The sequence below is a fragment of the Mustelus asterias genome, chromosome 18 (genome assembly GCF_964213995.1).
Source record: "Mustelus asterias chromosome 18, sMusAst1.hap1.1, whole genome shotgun sequence".
Lineage (NCBI taxonomy): Eukaryota > Metazoa > Chordata > Chondrichthyes > Carcharhiniformes > Triakidae > Mustelus > Mustelus asterias.
Window position 1 is genome coordinate 39,291,333 of NC_135818.1, and position 21,178 is coordinate 39,312,510.

The 21,178-nt window shown below is 46.8% G+C and overlaps 1 protein-coding gene across 3 annotated transcripts in view; it reads left to right on the forward strand.

Moving 5' to 3' along the window:
* mbip (MAP3K12 binding inhibitory protein 1) overlaps positions 1 to 20,320 on the forward strand; it is a 57,284-nt gene extending 36,964 nt beyond the window's left edge. The window contains exons 9-10 of one of the 3 annotated variants that reach the window (XM_078233779.1): positions 11,231 to 11,337; positions 11,419 to 11,878. In XM_078233779.1, the coding sequence (XP_078089905.1) occupies positions 11,231 to 11,337; positions 11,419 to 11,425 (114 nt within the window). In that variant the 3' untranslated portion in view covers positions 11,426 to 11,878. Of the gene's footprint in view, positions 1 to 11,230; positions 11,879 to 16,925 lie in introns of those variants that run through there. The other 2 variants (XM_078233777.1, XM_078233780.1) reach the window with 2 other exon arrangements.
* Positions 20,321 to 21,178: the final 858 nt, after the last annotated feature.

Sequence of the window (21,178 nt, forward strand, 5' to 3'; positions counted from 1 at the left end):
CCAGAGAGTTGTCAGCCAATTTGCTCAGCACCACTTCTCTGGTATTTTGTAGTTTTCTTCAGTTCATGCTACCCTTCCATTTCCTGATTTATAGCCTTTTCAGGGATGTTACTTGTGTCCTCTATAGTGAAGACCGATGCAAAATACATGCTTTATTCATCTGCCATCTCCTTATTTTCCATTATTAATTCACCAGACTCTCTTCCTAAGAACAAAGAAAATTGCAGCACAGGAGCAGGCCCTTCGGCCCTCCAAGCCTGACCGACCATGCTGCCTGACTGAACTAAAATCCCCTATCCTTCCAGGGACCGTATCCCTCTATTCCCATCCTATTCATATATTTGTCAAGGTGCCCCTTAAAAGTCACTATCGCACCTGCTTCCACTACCTCCCCCTGCAGCGAGTTGCAGACACCCACCACCCTCTGTGTAAAATAATTGCCTCGTACATCTCCTTTAAACCTTGCCCCTCGCACCTTAAACCTATGCCCCCTAGTAATTGACTCTTCCATCCTGGGAAAAAGCTTCTGACTATCCGCTCTGTCCATGCCCCTCATAATCTTGTAGACTTCTATTAGGTCGCCCCTCAACCTCTGTTCCATTGAGAACAAACCAAGTTTCTCCAACCTTTCCTCATAGCTAATGCCTTCCATACCAGGCAACATCCTAGTAAATCTTTTCTGTACCCTCTCCAAAGCCTCCACATCCTTCTGGTAGTGTGGCGACCAGAATTGAACACTATATTCCAAGTGCAGCCTAACTAAGGTTCTATAAAGCTGCAACATGACTTGCCAATTTGTAAACTCAGTGTCCCGGCCGATGAAGGCAAGCATGCTGTATGCCTTCTCGACTACCTTCTCCACTGCGTTGCCACTTTCAGTAACCTGTGTACCTGTACACCCAGATCCCTCTGCTTATCAATACTCTTAAGGGCTCTGCCATTTACTATATATTTCTTACCTGTATTAGACCTTCCAAAATGCATTACCTCATGTTTTGTCCGGATTAAACTCCATCTGCCATCTCTCCGGTTAAGTCTCCAACCGGTCTATATCCTGCTGTATCCTCTGATGGCCCTCATCACTATCTGCAAATCCACCAACCTTTGTGTCGTCTGAAAACTTACTAATCAAACCAGTTACATTTTCCTCCAAATCATTTATATATAAAGCAAAGGTCCCAGCACTGATCCCTGAGGAACGCCACTTGTCACAGCCTTCCATTCAGAAACACACCCTTCCACTGCTACCCTCTGTCTTCTATGATCGAGCCAGTTTTGTATCCACCTTGCCAGCTCACCTCTGATCCCATGCGATTTCACCTTCTGAACGAGTCTGCCATGAAAGACCTTGTCAAAGGCCTTACTGAAGTCCATGTAGACAACATCCACTGCCCTACCCTCATCAATCACCTTCATCACTTCCTCAAAAAACTCAATCAAGTTAGTGAGGCACGGCCTCCCCTTCACAAAACCATGTTGCATCTCGCTAATACGTTCACTTATTTCCAAGTGGGAGTAAATTCTGTCTCGAAGAATCCTCTCCAATAATTTCCCTACCACTGATGTCAGGCTCATCGGCCTGTAATTAGCTGGATTATTCTTGCTACCCTTCTTAAACAAAGGAACAACATTGGCTATTCTCCAATCCTCTGGGACCACCCTGTAGCCAGTGAGGATACAGAGATTTCTCTCAAGGCCCCAGCAACTTCCTCCCTTGCTTCTTTCAGTGTTCTGGGGTATATTCCATCAGGCCCTGGGGACTTGTCTACCTTGATGTTTCTCAAAAACCCCAATACCACCTCCTTTTTGATCTCAACATGACTCAAACTATCTACACACCCTTTCCCAGACTCATCATCCACCAAGTCCTTTTTTTTTATAGAAACCCTACAGTGCAGAAAGAGGCCATTCGGCCCATCGAGTCTGCACCGTCCACAATCCCACCCAGGCCCTACCCCCATATCCGTACATATTTTACCCACTAATCCCTCTAACCTACGCATCTCAGGACACTAAGGGGCAATTTTATTTTTTAGCACGGCCAATCAACCTAACCTGCACATCTTTGGACTGTGGGAGGAAACCGGAGCACCCGGAGGAAACCCACGCAGACACGAGGAGAATGTGCAAACTCCACACAGACAGTGACCCAAGCCGGGAATCGAACCCAGGTCCCTGGAGCTGTGAAGCAGCAGTGCTAACCACTGTGCTACCGTGCCGCCTTTGGTGAATACTGACGCAAAGTACTCATTTAATACCTTGCCCATTTCCTCTGGCTCCATGTATAGATGTCCTCCCCTGTCCTTGAATGGGCCAACCCTCTCCCTGGCTACCCTCTTGCTCTTTATATATGTATAAAAAGCCTTGGGATTTTCCTTAATCCGGCTGGCCAATGGCTTTTCATGACCCCATTTAGCCCTCCTTACTCCTTGCTTAAGTTTCTTTCTCTTTTCCTTGTATTCCACACTTGCTTTGTGTGTTCCCAGCCTCCTAGCTTTGACAAATGCTTCCTTTTTCTCTTTGACTAGGCTCACAATATCTCTCATTATCCAAAGTTCCCAAAACTTGCCATACTTATCTTTCATCCTCACAGGAATGTGCTGGTCCTGAATCCCTATCAACTTGCACTTGAAAGCCTCCCACATGCCAGATGTGGATTTGCCCTCAAACATCTGCCCCCAATCTACATTCTTCAGTTCCTGCCTAATATTGTTGTAATTAACCTTCCCCCGATTTAGCACCTTAACTTGAGGACTGCAATTATCTTTATCCATTAGTACCTTAAAGCTTACTGAGTTGTGGTCACTGTTCCCAAACTGCTCCCCTACTGAAGCATCGACCACCTGGCCGAGCTCATTCCTCAATAACAGGTCCAGTATGGCCCCTTCCTTAGTTGGACTATCTACATACTGCTTCAAGAAGCCATTCTGGATGCTCTTTACAAACTCTGTCCCATCCACGCCCCTAGCACTAAGTGAGTCCCAGTCAATATAGGGGAAGTTAAAATCTCCCACCACAACAACCCTGCTACTTTTGCACCTTGCCAAAATCTGCCTACATATCTATCCTCTATCTCCCGCTGGCTGTTGGGCGGCCTATAGTAAACGCGGTGACTACACCCTTCCTATTCCTGAGCTCTATCCATATTGCCTCGCAGTATGAGCCCTCTGAGGTGTCCTCCCACAGTACAGCTGTGATATTCTCCTTAACCAGTAGTGCAACTCCCCCACCCCTTTTACAACCCCCTCTGTCTCACTTGAACCAACACTCCATTTGTTAACTTTTTAAAAATCTCGATCAATATTCTTGGGGCCCGATTTTACCATCAAGTTGCGCCTGTTTTCGGGCACGGAAAACCTGGTAAAATCAGGCGTGAGGTGAGTAGCGTGATCCGCCCCTACCTCCGCGCCGGTTCGCCCTTTACCAAGGCCCAAAAATGGATGCAATCGGGACCACACCCGAAACGTGCGCGACAGCCATTTAAATGTATTTGCATGCATTTAAATTGACTTAATGGGCTGCACACCCAACTTTACCAGGACTTCCCCCTTCACCACCGCGTTTGCCAATCCGGAATAGGCGCAAAACAGGCATGCTCCATAAAAGTCCGATTTGGGCGCTCCATCAGTGATAGGGAGAAGGTAAGTGCCTTGCGTCCGACGGCTCTCAGCTGCTATTTTCTTTCTCGGGTTGGTGGCGACTCTGCAAGTGCATGGGGGAGTGGGAGGCTGTGGTTCAGCAGGGTCTCCGATGTCCAATTTGCAGCACGGACCCGGGTCTCAGCACTGACCTCAGGTTTTGTGGTGCTGCTGTTTTCTCGTGCACTCAGCTCACTTCCAACTGAAAGATGTGCACAAAGCCCTTGCAAATTACACTGCTGCAGCCTCTCGACTTTTTAAGGAGCTTTTACGGATTTTGGGGAGCAAATGACTGGGGGAATTGGGGGATATGGACAGTAACTACTGATGTGCGAGGGGCAAGCAGCGCTCCTTAACCTCCATGTGTTCCTCTCCATCTCCAACCCCCCCCCTCCCTCTCCCCTTCAGAGTGACGAGATGGCTTTTGCGATGCAACCGATCGATCTTGCTGTTCTTTTGGTTGCTGCTGGAGCTGAGGAGGAGCTGGAGGAAGAATTGTGGGCACAAGAGGCCCAGGCCTTACCACTTGCAGGAGTAGAGGGAGACGACCACCAGTGGCAGGAGGTGGCAGCCATTCACCCAGAGGGGGGGCGCGCAGGAGAAGGAGGGAGCAGAGACCCCTGCAGTTCCATGCACGAGTGTCAGTTGAACAGATGTCGGACACTGTGTCACCGACGTCTCCGCCTCCGAAAGGAGACAGTGCAACACCTGTGCCACCTGTTGCAGCTACAGGCGAGGAGGGGCACCCACTCTCGGTGACTGTCAAATTGACGACTGACTCCTTCCAGATCCCTAGTGGAGATGTATGTGGCATTTCCCAGTCAGCTGTGTCAGGCGGGTCACAGAAGTGCTGTGTGCCCGGGCTGGGCAGTACATCAAATTTAACCTGGACCAAGCCCATCAGGAAGCCCGGGCTGTAGGGTTCACAGCCATTGCGGGGATGCCTAACATACTGGGGGCCATCGACTACACCCACATCGCCCTCAAGGTCCCCATGCAGAATCCACAAAGATTCATCAACAGAAAAGGGTTCCACTTCTTGAATATTCAACTAGTGTGTGACCATAATATGAACATTATGCCCACCTGCGCAAGACACCCAGGGAGTGTGCACGTCAGCCTCATTGTCAGGAGCTCTGACATCCAGGAGGCATTTGAGGAGAAGCCCAGGCTGCGGGGATGGCTCGTGGATGATATGAGTTACCCGCTTCGGACCTGGCTGGTGACGCCTGTGCAGAGGCCTGTGACTGAGGCGGAGACCCGCTATAATGAGGCCCATGTAGCCACCCGCACGATAGTGGAGAGGTGCACTGGGCTCCTTAAGATGAGATTTCAGTGCCTGGACTGCTCTGGTGGGGCCCGCCAATACAGCCCTGTGATCTCTTCCCACATTGTGATCGTGCGTTGTGCCTTGCACAACCTGGCTCTGCAGAGAGATTATCTATTGGAGGAGGAGGAGGATGTGAAGACTGACCAGCCGGGCATTGCTGGGGAGGAGGAGGAGCACGCCTTGGAACACCATCCAGGAGCTGGAGGGCTGGCAGCTCAAATGAGGCATGCAACGGCGGCTGGGGAGGCCCTGATCACCAGGTGATTCAGTCGCTAGGGGTTTGTGTCTGTGGGTTCCATCCCCCCTCCCCACCCAAAATTCCTTCTATCTGCTGTAACATTGTCACACCAGAGTGGTGGGCCTGGGTACGCTGTGTTAGCAAGTTTTTTGGGCAGGCAGGAGGTGATGATGACACGCTAAGCACCATTATGATGATGCCCTGGTGCAAACTCCTGCTGATTCCTTCCTGAGCTCCGCATGCATGCCGGCGCCTGAGCCCACGTCTGTGTAGTGGGTAAGGGATCTGAAACTCGCACACAGGGTGGGTGGGGTGGGGGATGGGAAGGAGTCGCTCGTGGTTTCTGGGGAACCAATGGCTTCCTTTTCTCAGTGACACAGCATTGAGGGGCCTCCCCAACTGACATCAACATCTGGCGATCATCAATGGAAGAGGATTTCTATTCGAGACAAATTAGTCACAAGTGAGTGGTGAAACAATATTTAATAATTGCAATAAATAATAAGTTCGAACATAACTTGTGAACGGAAAATGTTAAGGTACTTTAATATCTATCTAACCAGTGCAGCCCTTTATCTGTGCCATCTCAGTGCAACTACAACTTCCTAACCTTACGTGGCCTACCACTATGTCTCAGTGACTCCCCAGAATGTACAACGGAGGTGGAGGGGGCCAGCTGCCTACCTCATCTCATTGCCTCTGATGCGCGTGGCGGGCATCCTCTGGAGGCCCTGGACCTTGAAAGCCTTGGCCGGCTTCCAGATGTCTGGGACGTTTCCAAGACATCCTCTTCATCCCGCTGCCCTTGAGATGCCCCGGTGTCAGCAAGGGGGGAGTCAGGAGGTGTAGCCACAGCCACGGTCCCCTGGGTCACTTGTTGTTTCTGCAGTGAGCTCCAGAAGTTCCGGCATCACCTGGCACTGCCAGTCCTGGAGGACCACCTGTGTCCTACCCAAGGTGGTCGAGCCTCTGCGATGGCCACCTGAGTCGGGGGGCACCTGTCAATGGCCGCAGCAAGTGCCCTCTGAGACTGGGCCATGCTCTGCAGCCCCTCAACCAAGACCCTCTGCAACTGCACCAAGTTCTCATAGGCTGCAGCCATAGCCCGCTGTGTCTCAGCGCTGTCCTGCTGGATCTCTTGCAAGATCTTGAGCCTCTCAACCATGGGCCACGGAATCTTGAAAAGTCTGTTCAGTCCCTCAGCTGTGGCCAGTTGTGACTCGCTTGCAGCCTGCCACTCATGGTGAGGATCTCCTGCCCCAGGCTTTCCACTGCAGAAGCCTCCCTTGCAGTGTTGGCCTGGAAAGCACGCAAAACAGGCAATAGCTTGTCCGCCTGAAAGCTTTGGGACTTCTCCCAACAGCCTTGCAGTCGTTCCAATGTAGCCGTCAGCCCCTTCTGCATTCCCTGGCTCTGTTGCTGCATCTCCAGCAGCTGAGGGAGAACTGATCTCAGAGGCCCAGCATGTAGCCTGGGGCCAGCTGATTCCTCGCCTCCAGCAGGCCCCTGCGTACCAGAGGTCTCGGACGTTCCCTCCTCCACTCGATGTACATCAGCAGCTGTGTTGTGCTCCCCAGAGAGTGATCCAGAAGCCCCATCACTAACTGGACCCACCGACATGTCAGTATTTGGGATGGTGAGTTGTGAGGTGGAAGCTGACGCCAAAACGGTGCCACTTTTGGTAGTCTTTTCAGCCATATCCTCCCAGGACTCGTCCGAGCTGTCCTGAACAGGTTGGGTGGGAGCTGCAGCAAGGGCCTGTAGTCCAAAAGGCCCTGGGGCATCCGGTTCTGCCCCTGCAGCACAGGGTTAAGTGCAGGGGGGCGGGGGGGGGGAGAGGAATCCGGGATGCAAAACACGTGATTCACATTTCTCCATTGAACATAGAACAAAACACAAAGAAAATTACATCACAGGAACAGGCCCTTCGCCCCTCCAAGCCTGTAGCGACCAGGCTGCCAATCTGATTTGTAACTCCCTACCCTTCCGGGGACCATATGCCTCTATTCCTATCCCATTCATGTAGCTGTAAAGCCCCCCCATTCACGGTCACTATCGTATCGTGACCTCCCACGACAGCGAGTTCCAGGCACCCACTAGCCTCTCTGTGCAAATAAACATGCCTTGTACATCTCTTTTAAACTTTGCCCCTCGTACCTAAAACTTATACCCCCGAGAAGTCGCCTCAAAGTGAGTGGAGGAATGACAGGTGCTGTCGTTATGATCGGTCTTCTCCTGTGGAGACGGAAGGAGCCATGAAAGAAATGATGGCGTGACTACTGCAGAGTATTAGGTGTGACCCTTAGAGGGCAAGTGCAGTGGGACTCTTGGGGAGGATAGGAAGGAGGTGCTTGGGAGTCAGGTGCTGGGGATGGGACGATCTGTGGAAGATGGGGTAAAGCTGCCCGGGAAGGTCATTGACCTTTTTCTGGCACTCCTTCCCGGTTCGGGGGGCCAGTGCCCTGGCACTGACCGAGGCGGCAACTGCCTCCCAGGCTACATTGCCATCAGAACCCCTGGGTCTACGTCCTTCTGGGGGAGGAGAGTGTCCTGCCTTGCCTCTGCTGCATCTAGTAGCCTGTCCGATTCGTCCTCAGAAAAACGGGGGGGGGGGGGGTGCTGGTTGTGTGCACATTGTCCTGTACTGCCTGCCTGTCCATCCTTGAGTTTTTAATGGGGCTGCCCCTCGTTGGGGCAGATCAGCTGCAGGCAGTTTGGCAGAGCATTCCAGCAAATAACATGGAGTTTGTTTGTTAGCATTGAGGGGAAGGCAAGTGAGCACTTGCAGGAGTGCTGATGGGGGGGTGCAGGGGGGATGGTGGGTGGTGGTGGATCAGTGCCTCAATGATTGGGGACAGGGGAGAGAGAGGGAGGTATCACACAGCCATCGGAGTCCGGTGGAGATGGGGGCCTTGTGCGGGAGGGTCTGTGCTGGTGAGGGGGATCACTCTGCCTGATATTTGGTGGGAGGGGGGATCTCTCTGCCTGAGATCAGTGGGGTGAAGGGGGGTCCATTGCCACTCTGCCTGAGATCAGTAGGGGGAGGAGGGGGGTCTGCTGCCGCTCTGCCTAAGATCGGTGGGGGGAAGGAGGGAGGGGGCCCACGATCAATCTGGGGGTGGGGGGATAAGGGGGTCAGTAATGTTGTGGGGTTGGGGCAATATCTGTGGGGGCCAGGGGGAGACATTATCCGACCTGGGATGGATGTGGCAGGGGAGTATTATTCTATCTTTTTTTTTCTACACATGCGAAGTTGGAGGCGCCGATCGGAGCTGCAGGGTTTTGGACGCATTAAGCCCCGCCCACAGGCTTGTGCAGCGCGATTCGGAATCGTTGATATTTTTTCAGGCAGAGTGCGTATTGGGGGCGCCTGAGAGCGGGTCTAAAAGTCGGATCTGAAACACTCCCAGTTTCAAGTCCGCCCAGCACTTAGAATCAAAATGGTAAAATAGGGCCCTTACTATCTATTTTTATATTTCTAGCTAGCTTTCTTCTCGTACTCCCTCTTTATTAATCTTTTAGTCTTTTTGTTTCTCTTATATTCTGTCCAATTTTCTGACTTGCCACCCATCTTTGTGCAATTATATGCTTTTTCTTTAAGTTTGATAATATCTTTAACTTTTTAGTTAACCACAGCCTTCTTCTTAGAATTTTTCTTTCTCATTGGAATGTATCTATTCTGTGTGTTCTGAAAAATATCTTTAATTTTCAGTTACTGCATCTCTCTTGACCGATCTCTTAACCGAATCTGCCAATTTGCTTTAGCTTGCTCTGCTTTCATGCCCTCATCATTGCCCTTGTTTAACTTTAAAATACTTGTCTTGGACCCATTCTTCTCTACCTCAAACTGAATGTACAATTTAATGATATTATGATCACTGCTACCTACGGGTGCCTTCACTGTGAGATCATTAATTAATATCTTGTTACACAATAACAGGCCTAATAACCTGTTCTCTCTAGTTGGCTTCAAAACATGCTGTTCTAAGAAACTATCTATAAAACATTCCATGAACTCCTCTTTTTGGCTATCTTTGCCCATTTGATTTTTCCAGTCTATATGTAGACTATGGGCCTGATTTTACCATTTTGAGTCTAAGTGCCGAATCTGGGCGTCAAATAGATCCGCGCCTGGAATCCTCTTTCCAGCGCGCCCATACGTGTTTTGCTGGCTCCGGTCCAATTCGCGCTGTGGGCGGGGCTTAGCGCTGGCGGACCAATTGGAGCTCTGAGCTGCGCATGCGCAGTTCGAAAAAAATCTGAGCGCGCCTGGGCGCGAAAGAAAAAAAGCAGAAAGCGGAGAGAGCGGCTCTCTGACGATCATCCTCTGGTCGGGGGGGCGGGGAGGGTGGGGTGGGAGGAGGAGGGGGTGGGGTGGGAGGAGGAAGGGGTGCGGGACCCAGATCATCCTCTGGTCGACGGGGGGGGGGGGGGGGGAGGGTTCCACTGCCAGTCTGCGGCCGATCCCTCCTCCCGGAGTGGACGTGCGGCCATGCCATCCCACAAAACCTTCAGGATGAAGCGATTCCTCGCTAAGAAGATGAAGCAGAACCGGCCGATTCCACAGTAGGTCCGCATGAAAACCGGCTACAAGATCAGTACAAGTCCAAGAGGAGACACTGGAGAAGGACCAAGCTGGGCCTGTAAAGGGATACATCATCACTGGTACACTACCAGCCACAGATTACTCTTCCCTGCAGGGGCAAGAGAGCGGGAGAGATGGCTGTAGCTGGTAGTGTACCAGTGATGGTGTATCCCTTTACAGGCCCAGCTTGGTCCTTCTCCAGACTTGTACTGATCTTGTAGCCGGTTTTCATGCGGATCCACTGTGGAATCGGCCGGTTCTGCTTCATCTTCTTAGGAATCGCTTCATCCTGAAGGTTTTGTGGGATGGCAGGGCCGCACGTCCACTCCGGCAGGAGGGATTCGTTCCTCCGGTGGGGAGGAGGGGTCGCCCGCAGAGTGGTGGCGGATCCCCCTGCCCCCTCCCTCCCCACTGATCGGCCACAGACTGGCAGCGGAACCCCCCCCGACTAGAGGTTGATCTGGGTCCCACCCCCCACCCCCCCCCCCCCCGACCAGAGGATGATCTGGGTCCCCCCGCCCTCACCCAACCAGAGGATGACCTGGGGCAGAGAGCCGTTGGAGGCTCTGACCCCGCTCTTCGGAAGCTGCAGCGACGACTTCAGACTTTTATTTTACAGCGCGGATGCGGAACGGGCCAGAAGACGGTAAAGTGGGATTTGGCGGTACGGTTGGGGGCGCAGTTCATTAAGTCGATTTAAATGCATGCTAATGCATTTAAATCGTCGGGCCGCCCGATTCGGGCACGGGCCGGACCCGCGCCCGAATCGGGTGTCGGAAAAGCCACGATCTGCTCGGAATCGGGTGCAGATCGCGGTATCGGCCCGGCGCCCAACTTTACCGCGATTCCGCGCCCAAAAACGAGCGTGAAGTTTTGGTAAAATCGGGCCCTATATGTTAGTCTGTCAGCACTGGATCATCCAGACCTTCTGGTAGATATGACAATTTTTTTCTGTTCCCTCCTGCCCGTTTTGTAATATATCCACAAAATGTATCCTTTTTGTTCATCACGTATCAGTGGGAATGTTTTTTAACATGATGTGGTGTCACTATAACTGACACTATAACAATACTAACCTTGCTTATTATATTAAGTGCATATAACTTGCCATAATTTTCAGAAGAGCAGTAAGTGACAGGTAAAATTTGGTTTGTCAGAGTTGTGGAACAAAATAATCTGGACTATCCAATTAAAATAAGCCAAGTGATTTATAGCATAAATGTCCTCACATGTTGCTGTATCAAGTTAGATTTGGTACCTAGCTGCCAAAGCAAGTACTTGGGAGTTCAAATTATGTAAAGAGGCCGGTAAACATGGCTGCTGTTATTTTTCCATTGAGATACTTGAGTTGCATCATACTGCTTCTAAAGGCAAAGCATTACAAGTTATTTATTCCAGTGTATTACTAATTTAAATACTTCAAATTATTTGTGTTTCAGGGCTACAGTCTGATAGAAATTGATGAGAAGATTAGTGCACTGAAGGCAGTGCTGCTGCAGAAAGCAAATGACCAGACTCCTCCAATGGAAGCTGATAAGATGTCTATGTGAGGGCAATTTTTACTGAGCCTCGAGACTTGAGTTTAAAACCAGCCAAATTAGTCAATTTTTTTTCTTACATTTTTCAGAAAATGAAAACCTGCTGGAGTGGTGTCAGTAACACGGTCTTTAATACTTCAGATCCAGGCATTCAGATACTGCTTTCTGAAGTACATAATCTGGGTTGAGACTGTCAGTTTGGCTAAAATGAAGTTGTTTCCTAATACTAACTGTCAGAAATATGGGGAAAACTTTGTTTTTAAATACAGCAGCCATTACTATTTAACAGTTGTCAGAGCAGTGCACTCTTAGTAAACCTTTGTATCCCAAAGAAATCTGTACTGTAATAGCATCTGTATTAAATGCATTTTGTACAAAATATTGGTATTTGGCACTAAGTTGCTTTAATGTTAAAAACATCAAATGCTGACCAAACAGATGTCTTGAGTAAAACATATGCTAGGTGTTCAGTGTTCATGTAACTATTGTGTGTTAATTACATATGTGCAACATTGGTACAATAAAAGTTTTGATACTATATGCACTGATTTTTAAATTTGCTTTGTAAATAATCCTGTTTTGCCGCACCAGCTCCTGAAGGTATAAAATGTCGCCATTGAGAAATGCTTAACATTGACAGCCTAGATAAGAAATTGTGACCTCTCTTTGCATATACAGATGCAAATCCTTGTTCCTAGTCTACTAACAGAAGTGCTAGTAACCTCCACTCCTGACCCTGCTGCAATATTGGGATTACAGAAGATTACCTTGTTAGAATATTCCCATCATATGGGCATCCTGGGAACTAGTCAGAGTGTAGAGATGGAAGTGGGGGTGTTGGAAAACTTGCACTGGCCAGATATTAATGTTCCTGCCAATGGCATTGGTGCCAACCTTGGGCTGATTCTTTTTATAACCCTCAATAAGGATGGGGAGAGAAAAACCCACCATTAACAATGCTTGCCAGGTAGAGTTCAGGTGCCAGATCAACATGGTTGTATTTTGCACAAGACACAAGTGAGGAAACAAGACTTCTAATTTTTATGTAGGTGTATATATCTTGGCCCTATTTTCTCTGTGCTATCTTGGTTTGCATAAGTAAGTACATTTAACTGTATATAAATATATTTATCAAAATGACTTATACCTGAATGCTTAGCTAGGATGGGTGGGAGGAGAGGGGCAAGCATAGGCATGTTTTGAGTACAATACATTTGAAAACTAAGTAGCTGATAATCATAATGGTGTCTCTGATGTAACCACTAAAAAATACAAAACTAAAAGTTATTGAACAAACATAAATTGTTGCTTTTAAATTTCTACAATCATGTTTTCAAGTGAATATCTGACTACCTGTTCTTTTTTGAGAAGCTTGAATCTTGGGTTTCTGAGCTCCCTTGATGGCTGAGGCTTTCCAGAACTAGCACTGTCAGCTCAAAGGATGTCCTAACATAGTATACTGTAACTCAGAGTGTGCAGCAACATTCCAGAAAGAAAATTCTCAGCATTCACTGAGGATGCCTCTATTACTGGGCCTAATAAACATAATCACAGATTGGAGCGAGAAGGAGGGATTTTTTTTTAAATGTTAGAAAGTAAAAGTGGGCATTCACAATATTCTAGGGTCGTATGGTTATAAGTCCTTCCTTTTCCTCCTTTGTAACCAGATGAAGCATGAACTCCACATTTAAGGTGACATTCCTAAAAATGTAGTTTATCAAATACAAAATGCTGCATGTATGATAAATGAAATATTGCATTTTGAAATTGTTTCATCATTTTTGTAAATATTTTACATGGGTATACCAGATTCAATTATTTTATGTTCATCTTCAAATTTAAAGTAGAAATTCAGGACTTGATAGGTGTTCTAAATGTTGCGACTGGGATGGGAGGAGTGTTCAGTTTCTCTCGCCCCATTACACAGGTCGCACCATAAGTGTAAATGTTTAAATCACCCACCAGAATGGCCAATTGGTTACACTCACTACCGCCAGACCCAGAATAAAAGGGATTTTAGTCAGGTTTTTTTTACAATAAACTCAGAATAATTGATTATAAAGCAAACCTTTTTTAAAAGCAAGTTGCAAAACTGGTTCACATACAATTTGTAAGCCAAATGTTTACCCCTTTTAAAATCTCAACATACATTCACACAAAACCAAGGACAAGCCAAATGAAGTCCCTGCAGAGGTTGGGCGTATAAAAAAGGATGAAGTCAAAAAGGCCTTGATGCTGTCGATTTGGTGTTCCTGCATGCAAAGAGAGAGTGCTGGTCATGGTAGTTGTCGAGAAACTCTTCAAAGAATCTTCAGTGAAACGCTGCCTTTGTTAGTCCTATGGGAGAGTGTCAGTATGGGTCTTCACAATATTTACCCAGAAATTAGAAGAGGTTTTAATTCTTCTAACTTTTTATGAGCAACTATTAGTGTAATTCTGGCAGAACTATCTGAAGTTTGCGATTTAAATTGCATTTTTTGGATTGTTCACAGCGCAGGGCAATTGCCCAGAGGAAGTTTGCACTTCTGGGTAATTGCCATGCAAATGCTTGCTTTTGAAGTTCCAAGAGGGATTCCACTGTGCATCTCTGGGTTATCCCCTCAGTCCAATGCTGGAAAGCTCAGAAGTCATGGACCATTATTTGCTTTCTTAATTTGTTGCTGTACCTACTTAATTTTCTGTGATTCGTATCCATGGATAGTCAGGTCCCTGCAGCTTACTTTCATCGTCCTTGCTGCTTACTTTCCCTTTTAACATTGCATCGTCAGTAAACTTAGATGAATGATCCAAGTGCAACATATACAAGTAATTGATCTAAACTGAATGGCTGAGGCCAAAGTGCTGATCCTTGCAGTAGCCTGCTAGCTACAGCCTGCCAATCCAAAAATAATCCATTTGTTCCTGCTTTCTGATTTCTTTCCTTTAAATGATCTTCAATCTGTGCTAATGTATTATCCCTAATCGCATGAGCCCTAATTTTGTATACTGACCTGTGTTTCACCTTATTGAATGCTTTTTGAATATGCAAATACACTGCATGTATATGACTCCCCTTAACATTTTTAGAACCTTAAAAATTTGATCTGTTAAGCACAATTTCCCTTTTGCAAATCCGGGTCAACTCTGCCTCAGCATTATAATTTTCTCAGAATCCATTATCCACATATACACTAATGGCACCATGCTCCAGATACCCACCATCCTTTGCAACCGCCCCTCCATAATTAAATTGTCTGATTGCTTGTCTAACATCCAATGCCAGATGAAAAAAATTTGGGAAGACCAAAGATATTTTGATATATAACATTGGTAGATTTTTAAAATAACTTACTTTAAAGTAAACTAAAAGTTAATGCTTAATTTAGAATTTTTATTAAGTACTTGGTTAAAGTAATTTTGTATTTGTAATAGACAATGATAGGTTTTGTCCTTTTGAGGGGCGGCACAGTGGTTAGCGCCAGGGACCTGGGTTCGATTCCCGGCTTGGGTCACTGTGTGGAGTTTGCACTACCTCTTTGTGTCTGCATGGGTTTCCTCCGGGTGCTCCGGTTTCCTCTCTCAGTCCAAAGATGTGTGGGTTAGGTGGATTGGCCATGCTAAATTGCCCTAGTATCAGGGGGACTAACTAGGGTAAATGTATGGGGTTATGGGGATAGGGCCTGGGTGGGATTGTGGTCGATGCAGACTCGATGGGCCAAATAGCCTCCTTCTGCACTGTAGGATTCTATGATTCGATGAACTGATCTTGTTTGCAAGACCATGAGAACGATATAGGTCATAGAAAAGTGAATTGGCCCCTCCTATCTGTGCTGACTCCTTGTTTGAGCAATATACCACCCTTCTATTTCATTATAACTTTGAATATTCCTCCATTTGTTTACATCTATATTTTTCCTTAACAATTGCCATTATGCCTGCCTCCTGGCAGTCTCGCTTGTGGGGTTAGTGTCACATAAATGGGGATGATTGCTTCACTTTCCCAATTCCCTGCATTGAAAGTCTCCTAACAAGCCATGCCTTTTCCTTCCCTGCCTGCTGCTTCCCTACCTTTCTTCAGGCCTTACCGCTTCCTCAAGCTCTATTTCTGGACCTGTATCATCGGTAATAGGGAATTGGATCTGATGTTGCAAAATTATAGGTTTTTAAAAATATCCATTGAATATCATTATTGTATATAATGTGTGTGTCTGGTTCTCCAGCATGATGCAACCAGAAATAACTGAAAATGATTTTTTTAAAAACTATATCGCCCCATTTATTAGTCTCATTGGTGTTTACAAATCAGTTCCTTAATTTTTTTTATATTTAAACACTTTTGAAAGTTGGCTGCTGATGGCTTTTGCCTAAAGTAAAATCTCTTGAGTTAAAGCATTTCTTTGAAGGGCGACTAATGGTCACAACTGGGGAAAGCTCATTCATGCGCTCTGGGGCATAGTCAGTTCTTTGCCTGGGGCTGACTTCCAAGCACAGTAAGAAGTCGCACAACATCAGGTTAAAGTCCAACAGGTTTATTTGGTAGCAAATACCATAAGCTTTCGGAGCGCTGCCCCTTTGAAGGGGCAGCGCTCCGAAAGCTTATGGTATTTGCTACCAAATAAACCTGTTGGACTTTAACCTGGTGTTGTGAGACTTCTTACTGTGCTTACCCCAGTCCAACGCCGGCATCTCCACATCCTGACTTCCAAGGCCAGGATTTTCCACCTCCAGTTACAGTGGGTGTCATAGCGGGCTGGAGCAGAAAATATCAGGAAGGCTAAAAATCAGTTTTACATTGTTGTAAACTAGTTTGCGATTGTCCACTCCAACCAACAAAGGTGGGCTGTATTCCCTACTGTGACACGTCAGGACCGTCATTTTAATACATTTGCATCTCATCATAAGCCCTGCTTATGGAATCGACCCCATCCAGACACGTCAGTGTGCAATTAGAACGACATGTTTCACATTGGTACATCAGCAAAGTGTGCTCGGTGACTTATACTTCGCTCATAACTTTGAGGTTAATTCACCCACCTTGCAGTGATTGTAGTATTCAGCTCCAGGCTTCTCAAGCAACACCACATCACTTTCAGCGGGGTCTCATAGGCAAGTCTTTACCTACCAGACCTACAATAATGCAGGGGTGACTTTCTAGGGGCTGCAGGGTAGGGCTGTACTGGGGAAGGGGAAGTCGGGTCAGTGAGGGAGAGAAACCTGAATGTTAAGTTCCTCTGGGATGATGGGAGTGGTTCCATACTCTCACAGGGAGGGTCTAAGCTGGCAGTGAGAGTTCTCCACTATCATTTTCATTTTCCAACCTGCGCAAGCTGTAATACAAAATTAAAATGAGGTGTCGCACTGCTGATGAAAGCTGTGTGCAGGCAGATTGGAGGGCAGCTGCATGCACTCGGGGCGGCGGGGGGGGAGGGGATTGGATTAGAGAGGCGCCCAACTGAACTGTGCATTCTCAAAACTTTGATACGCATTCAGCACTGGCCATGTACTTTCTGACGTGGGAACAAAGCTCCTGAATGCACATTCACTGACGAGTCATTGACAGAAAGAGGATCTTTGGCCACAGATGCTGACTCTTTTCTATTTCTCATTGATACTGCAGAGAGGAGGCCATCACCAAGATGGAACCTGGATTTATCACTGCCTGAGCCATTGCGTAAAGGCAGGAGAGGAGAAGGAGAAGATTGTGATCGAGGTACCTGGTTCGTCAAAGAGAGGGACAAAATCCTCAAGACCAAGGGTCAGCAGGGTCTCCCCAGGACATGGGATGAGGTTTTCACACAGACGTCATGCGTAGGTGGCTTGCAAGGGTTTACAGAATTTGCATTACTTATCTGTAGATGAGTAAGAACCAGTGTCGCCGGAGGTTCTGCGTTTACAGGGATCCACATTTGCTGCATTCTCCTGGAATTGGTACCTCGCGGGCTGGGAGGGCACCCATTGCTAGTGGCTGTAAAAGCAATGGCGGAGTGCATCCATTGCCAGTGATGGCTGGCCAGGATATTATTTGGCTGCTCTGAACTTCCAAGCCGGTGGTTCTTTCTAGGGCTCCATTGAGGATCTCTGCAGGATCTCTCAAATAAAAATACATTCATGAGGTTACAAACACCCTTTCTGGCAAGGCCACAACTACGTCAATGTTGGCAGAGATTATGCAAGCCAGGACATCAGGGCACTGGGCTTTGCTGAGATTGTCTGATTCTTACAGGTGCAGGGATCCATTGACTGCATTCATGTGACTATGAATGCTCCATTGCAACACCCATTGCAATACACAAACTGGAGAAGCTACCATTTGCTCAATGTACAGCTGGTCTGCGACCACAAGGAACTGATGGTGCAGGTTTGTATCTGCTACCCAGGAAACACCAATGATTCAGGCTCACACTGGCCTAATCCTTTGAAGGATGGGGAAGATTCAGGAACATGTGCCTTTGCTGAGTTGAGGTGCTAAATGGAGGTGGGTGTCCCGGCATACCTTCTCTCAGAAGGTACCGCCTCTTCAGCTTCTCAGTTGCAAGAGTATCCTACAGGAGCTGTTGCATTTTCCTCCATTGGTTCACAGCTGTATTCCTTCAATATGACAAGGCTCCGCAACGAGATCTATCTCAAGCAATGGAACAACACATTTCATCTAATACTGATGGTGAATGAGATATTTCACACCTGGGACAAGGCAGCCTAGGACGTTCCACTGCTGTGAATCCATTTAGCGATGATTCAGTTGCATGTGGCGAATTCTTCCAAATCGCACTGACATCTGGCACTCTCAGTGATTTTGGTCTGTACTTACCCTCGGCTTAATATGGATGTGGACCACCTGAGCATGATGACGTCAAACACCTGCCTGCCAGCTATTAAAATGCCTTTTCATTAATTGTGCCCTCATGGCCTTTGCCAAGCCCACAGTGCTCAGACATCACAAGGCCCTCAAGGGCACATGTCATTGTTAATAAAGAGCACATTTCATCTTCAGTACATCCTTGTGCCTATCCCATTTCTCCCCTCCACATTGCCTAAAGCAATGATGTGCACTTCCAGAACATTGTCAAAGGCTCAAATGCTCTATTGCCCACCAGAAATCACCAGCTGGAATTAGCGTCAGTGACCTAGGTGAGTGTTCAGGTGAGGGGAAGCATAGCGCTGATTCGCTACTGCATGACAAGAGCCTTGTTCCCACAATAGACAACACGACAGGTTGAGAGACACATATGTTGGACATTTGCGCACCAGGAAAATAACATGGCCGAGCTCCGTCACCTTGAGATGGCAAAGTGCTCCCACTTATTGCTGAGTTTAGCAGATGTAAACTCTGAAAATGGAAACGTGGTTTGGCTGATAGCAACACACACAAGCTCTGAGTATGGGCTCAGACTAGGAAGATCCTGCCATGAGACACAGAGCACACAGAGTTGCATGACATATGGGCCTTCCACATGTGTGAACATATCTCTCCTTGTACACTGCACCTCCACCTTTCACGAATGCAGACAAGGTTGGAGAACACCTCTGCCTCAAACTTTACAGCCAAGAATACACATGGTATGAGCCGGCACAGCATGTGAACAAGGTTCATTCCACAAGCACGCTTAAGATTAAAGTCAAGACATCACCAATGTCGAGAACGATCTGGAAAAGGGCCACACACTGTGGTGATATGGAAGCATACTACATAGATGACTAGCCCATGATAATGACATCTGTGATATGTGAGGGGAGGAACCATGGTATCAAACCTGATTGACAACAACACAGCTCATCATAAAAAGGAGGTATACACAAGAGGGGATGTGAAATGGATGCGATTCTATTTATATTTGTGGACACAAAATACATGTTGTGACCTGCCATGCTACACTGTGCTCCTAAATCTTTCCTAACCTGACTGCCATGTCTTGCTGTTCCCTGACATACACAGCAGAGATGGAGGTAGCCTGCTGACTGCTACACCGTGTTGTTTGTGATGACCTTGGCAGCTGTCCTCTGGAGGGCCAAGACCTGGAGGCTGGCTTTGTGTGTCTTGCTGTAGGACAGCTCTACTCTTCTATGCCTGTGGAGCTGAAGGTAATGGGCACAGGAAGAGAGGACTTGATTAGCCGGAGTCCCAGAGTCACCTGGATGGATGACCCTGGGGTGTCCAGCTGCTGGTCCTCCTCCCTATAGAAGACCCTGGCTGACTCGTTGAACCATAGAATCCTTACAGTGCAGAAGGAGGATATTTGACCCATTGTGTCTGCACTGACTCACCAAAAGAGCATCTTACCCATTTTTTAAAACCAGCATAAAATATAATGATGGCTTGATTTGCATTGGGCACAATGTGCATTCAATTCCTCAATCTTTTATACTGGTTTAGCCAATTTCAGGTGAATGGCAGAAACTCTATCCCATGATCTATGTGAATGTTGCATCATTCAAAAGCAGCATTCCATGTTAATGCCCAATTTTAACTCTTGCAGATGGATTATTAACATAAGAAAATGTACGTTATAGCTGAAATCCTGTCCATTCTTGCTGCTGAATCACTCGCATCTGTCCCACTTTTGTGACTGTCTAATTGATTTCTGGGGTATCATCCATTGTACATATTATCTATTGCTGCCTACACAGCATTTACACTAGCTATTCAGCTAATTTCATCAAGGCCAAATAAAATATAGCGTGATATGGAACATCCTACTGCTGGAATAGTAGCAGAAAATCTCATTGGATTAGAGGGGGGCAATAAAAAAAGGTCAATGTAGCGACAGTCCTAGTGGAGTAAACGATTATTACTTATAATTCAATACAAATTTGAATTTGCAGGGATTGTAGTAGCCTTTTTTCACCTTTACTAAAATGATCCTTATTCCCTCTATAATTACTAACATCATTTTACATACTGTAATTTTTGGAAATACGTAGTTCAAGTTATGTTCATGTTGGAAGGACAGGTTCAAATGTAAATGCTGACAAATATGCAGAATTATTAAAAATCCTTCTGGGAAAAGATGCATTACAGATGTACTTAAACACATTTATCTGCACCGATTTACTTGAGAGCTGCTCTTGGTTTAGCATTTATCCAACTAGTGTTTACTTTCTGCAACCTCAAAATATTGTGTTAGAGAAACAAATGAAACGTCTAATGCTGATAATTGATTTTAGTGACCAGAATGTTGACATGCAGTGTTGTGGCTCGCTGCATATGGGCCTGGTACTTTTCTGTTTCTCTGATCATGACATTTAATGTGCTTGCGCATGTTTGTCCCATCTCAGTGAAGCTTTTGCCCTACAGGATAAACCTTGGTCATCTAATATAAAGAGGAGGAGGAGTATTTGCAAATCAAATAATTACTGGGGTCGGTGTCCGACAGTTCATTGACATTCAAGTAAGATGCTATTTTTTTTTGCTGTCGCGCGGTGCCCAGAATTCATCAACTGTATTTAAATCAAACCCATATCCAAAATGGACTCAGGTCCACACAAACAAATTGTTGCTCCATTCATTTTTCACTTGATTTGGGTGCCAGTCAAATCTCTTGGCATTTGGTTCCCTGGTGGTCAAAGTAATAAAACACAAGGGGCGGAATTTTCCCATCTGGCCCACCCGCTCACCACAGGAATCGTAGCCAGCTTGGGCGGACCATGCAAAGTTCTGTTGACCTCGGACAAGAATTTCCAGTCTTGGGGCAAGTGCAGCCGGAAAATCCCGCCCAAGTTCATGATGACCATCAAGCACGGCTTGTTATAAGCATGATGCATACACAGGAATGGGTTGATTGCATGGTAGTGATATAGTGGCTGGAGGAGAGACAATCAGATCATATTAATATCCCTCAATTGAGTTTCCAAAATATTTTGAAATTATAGACA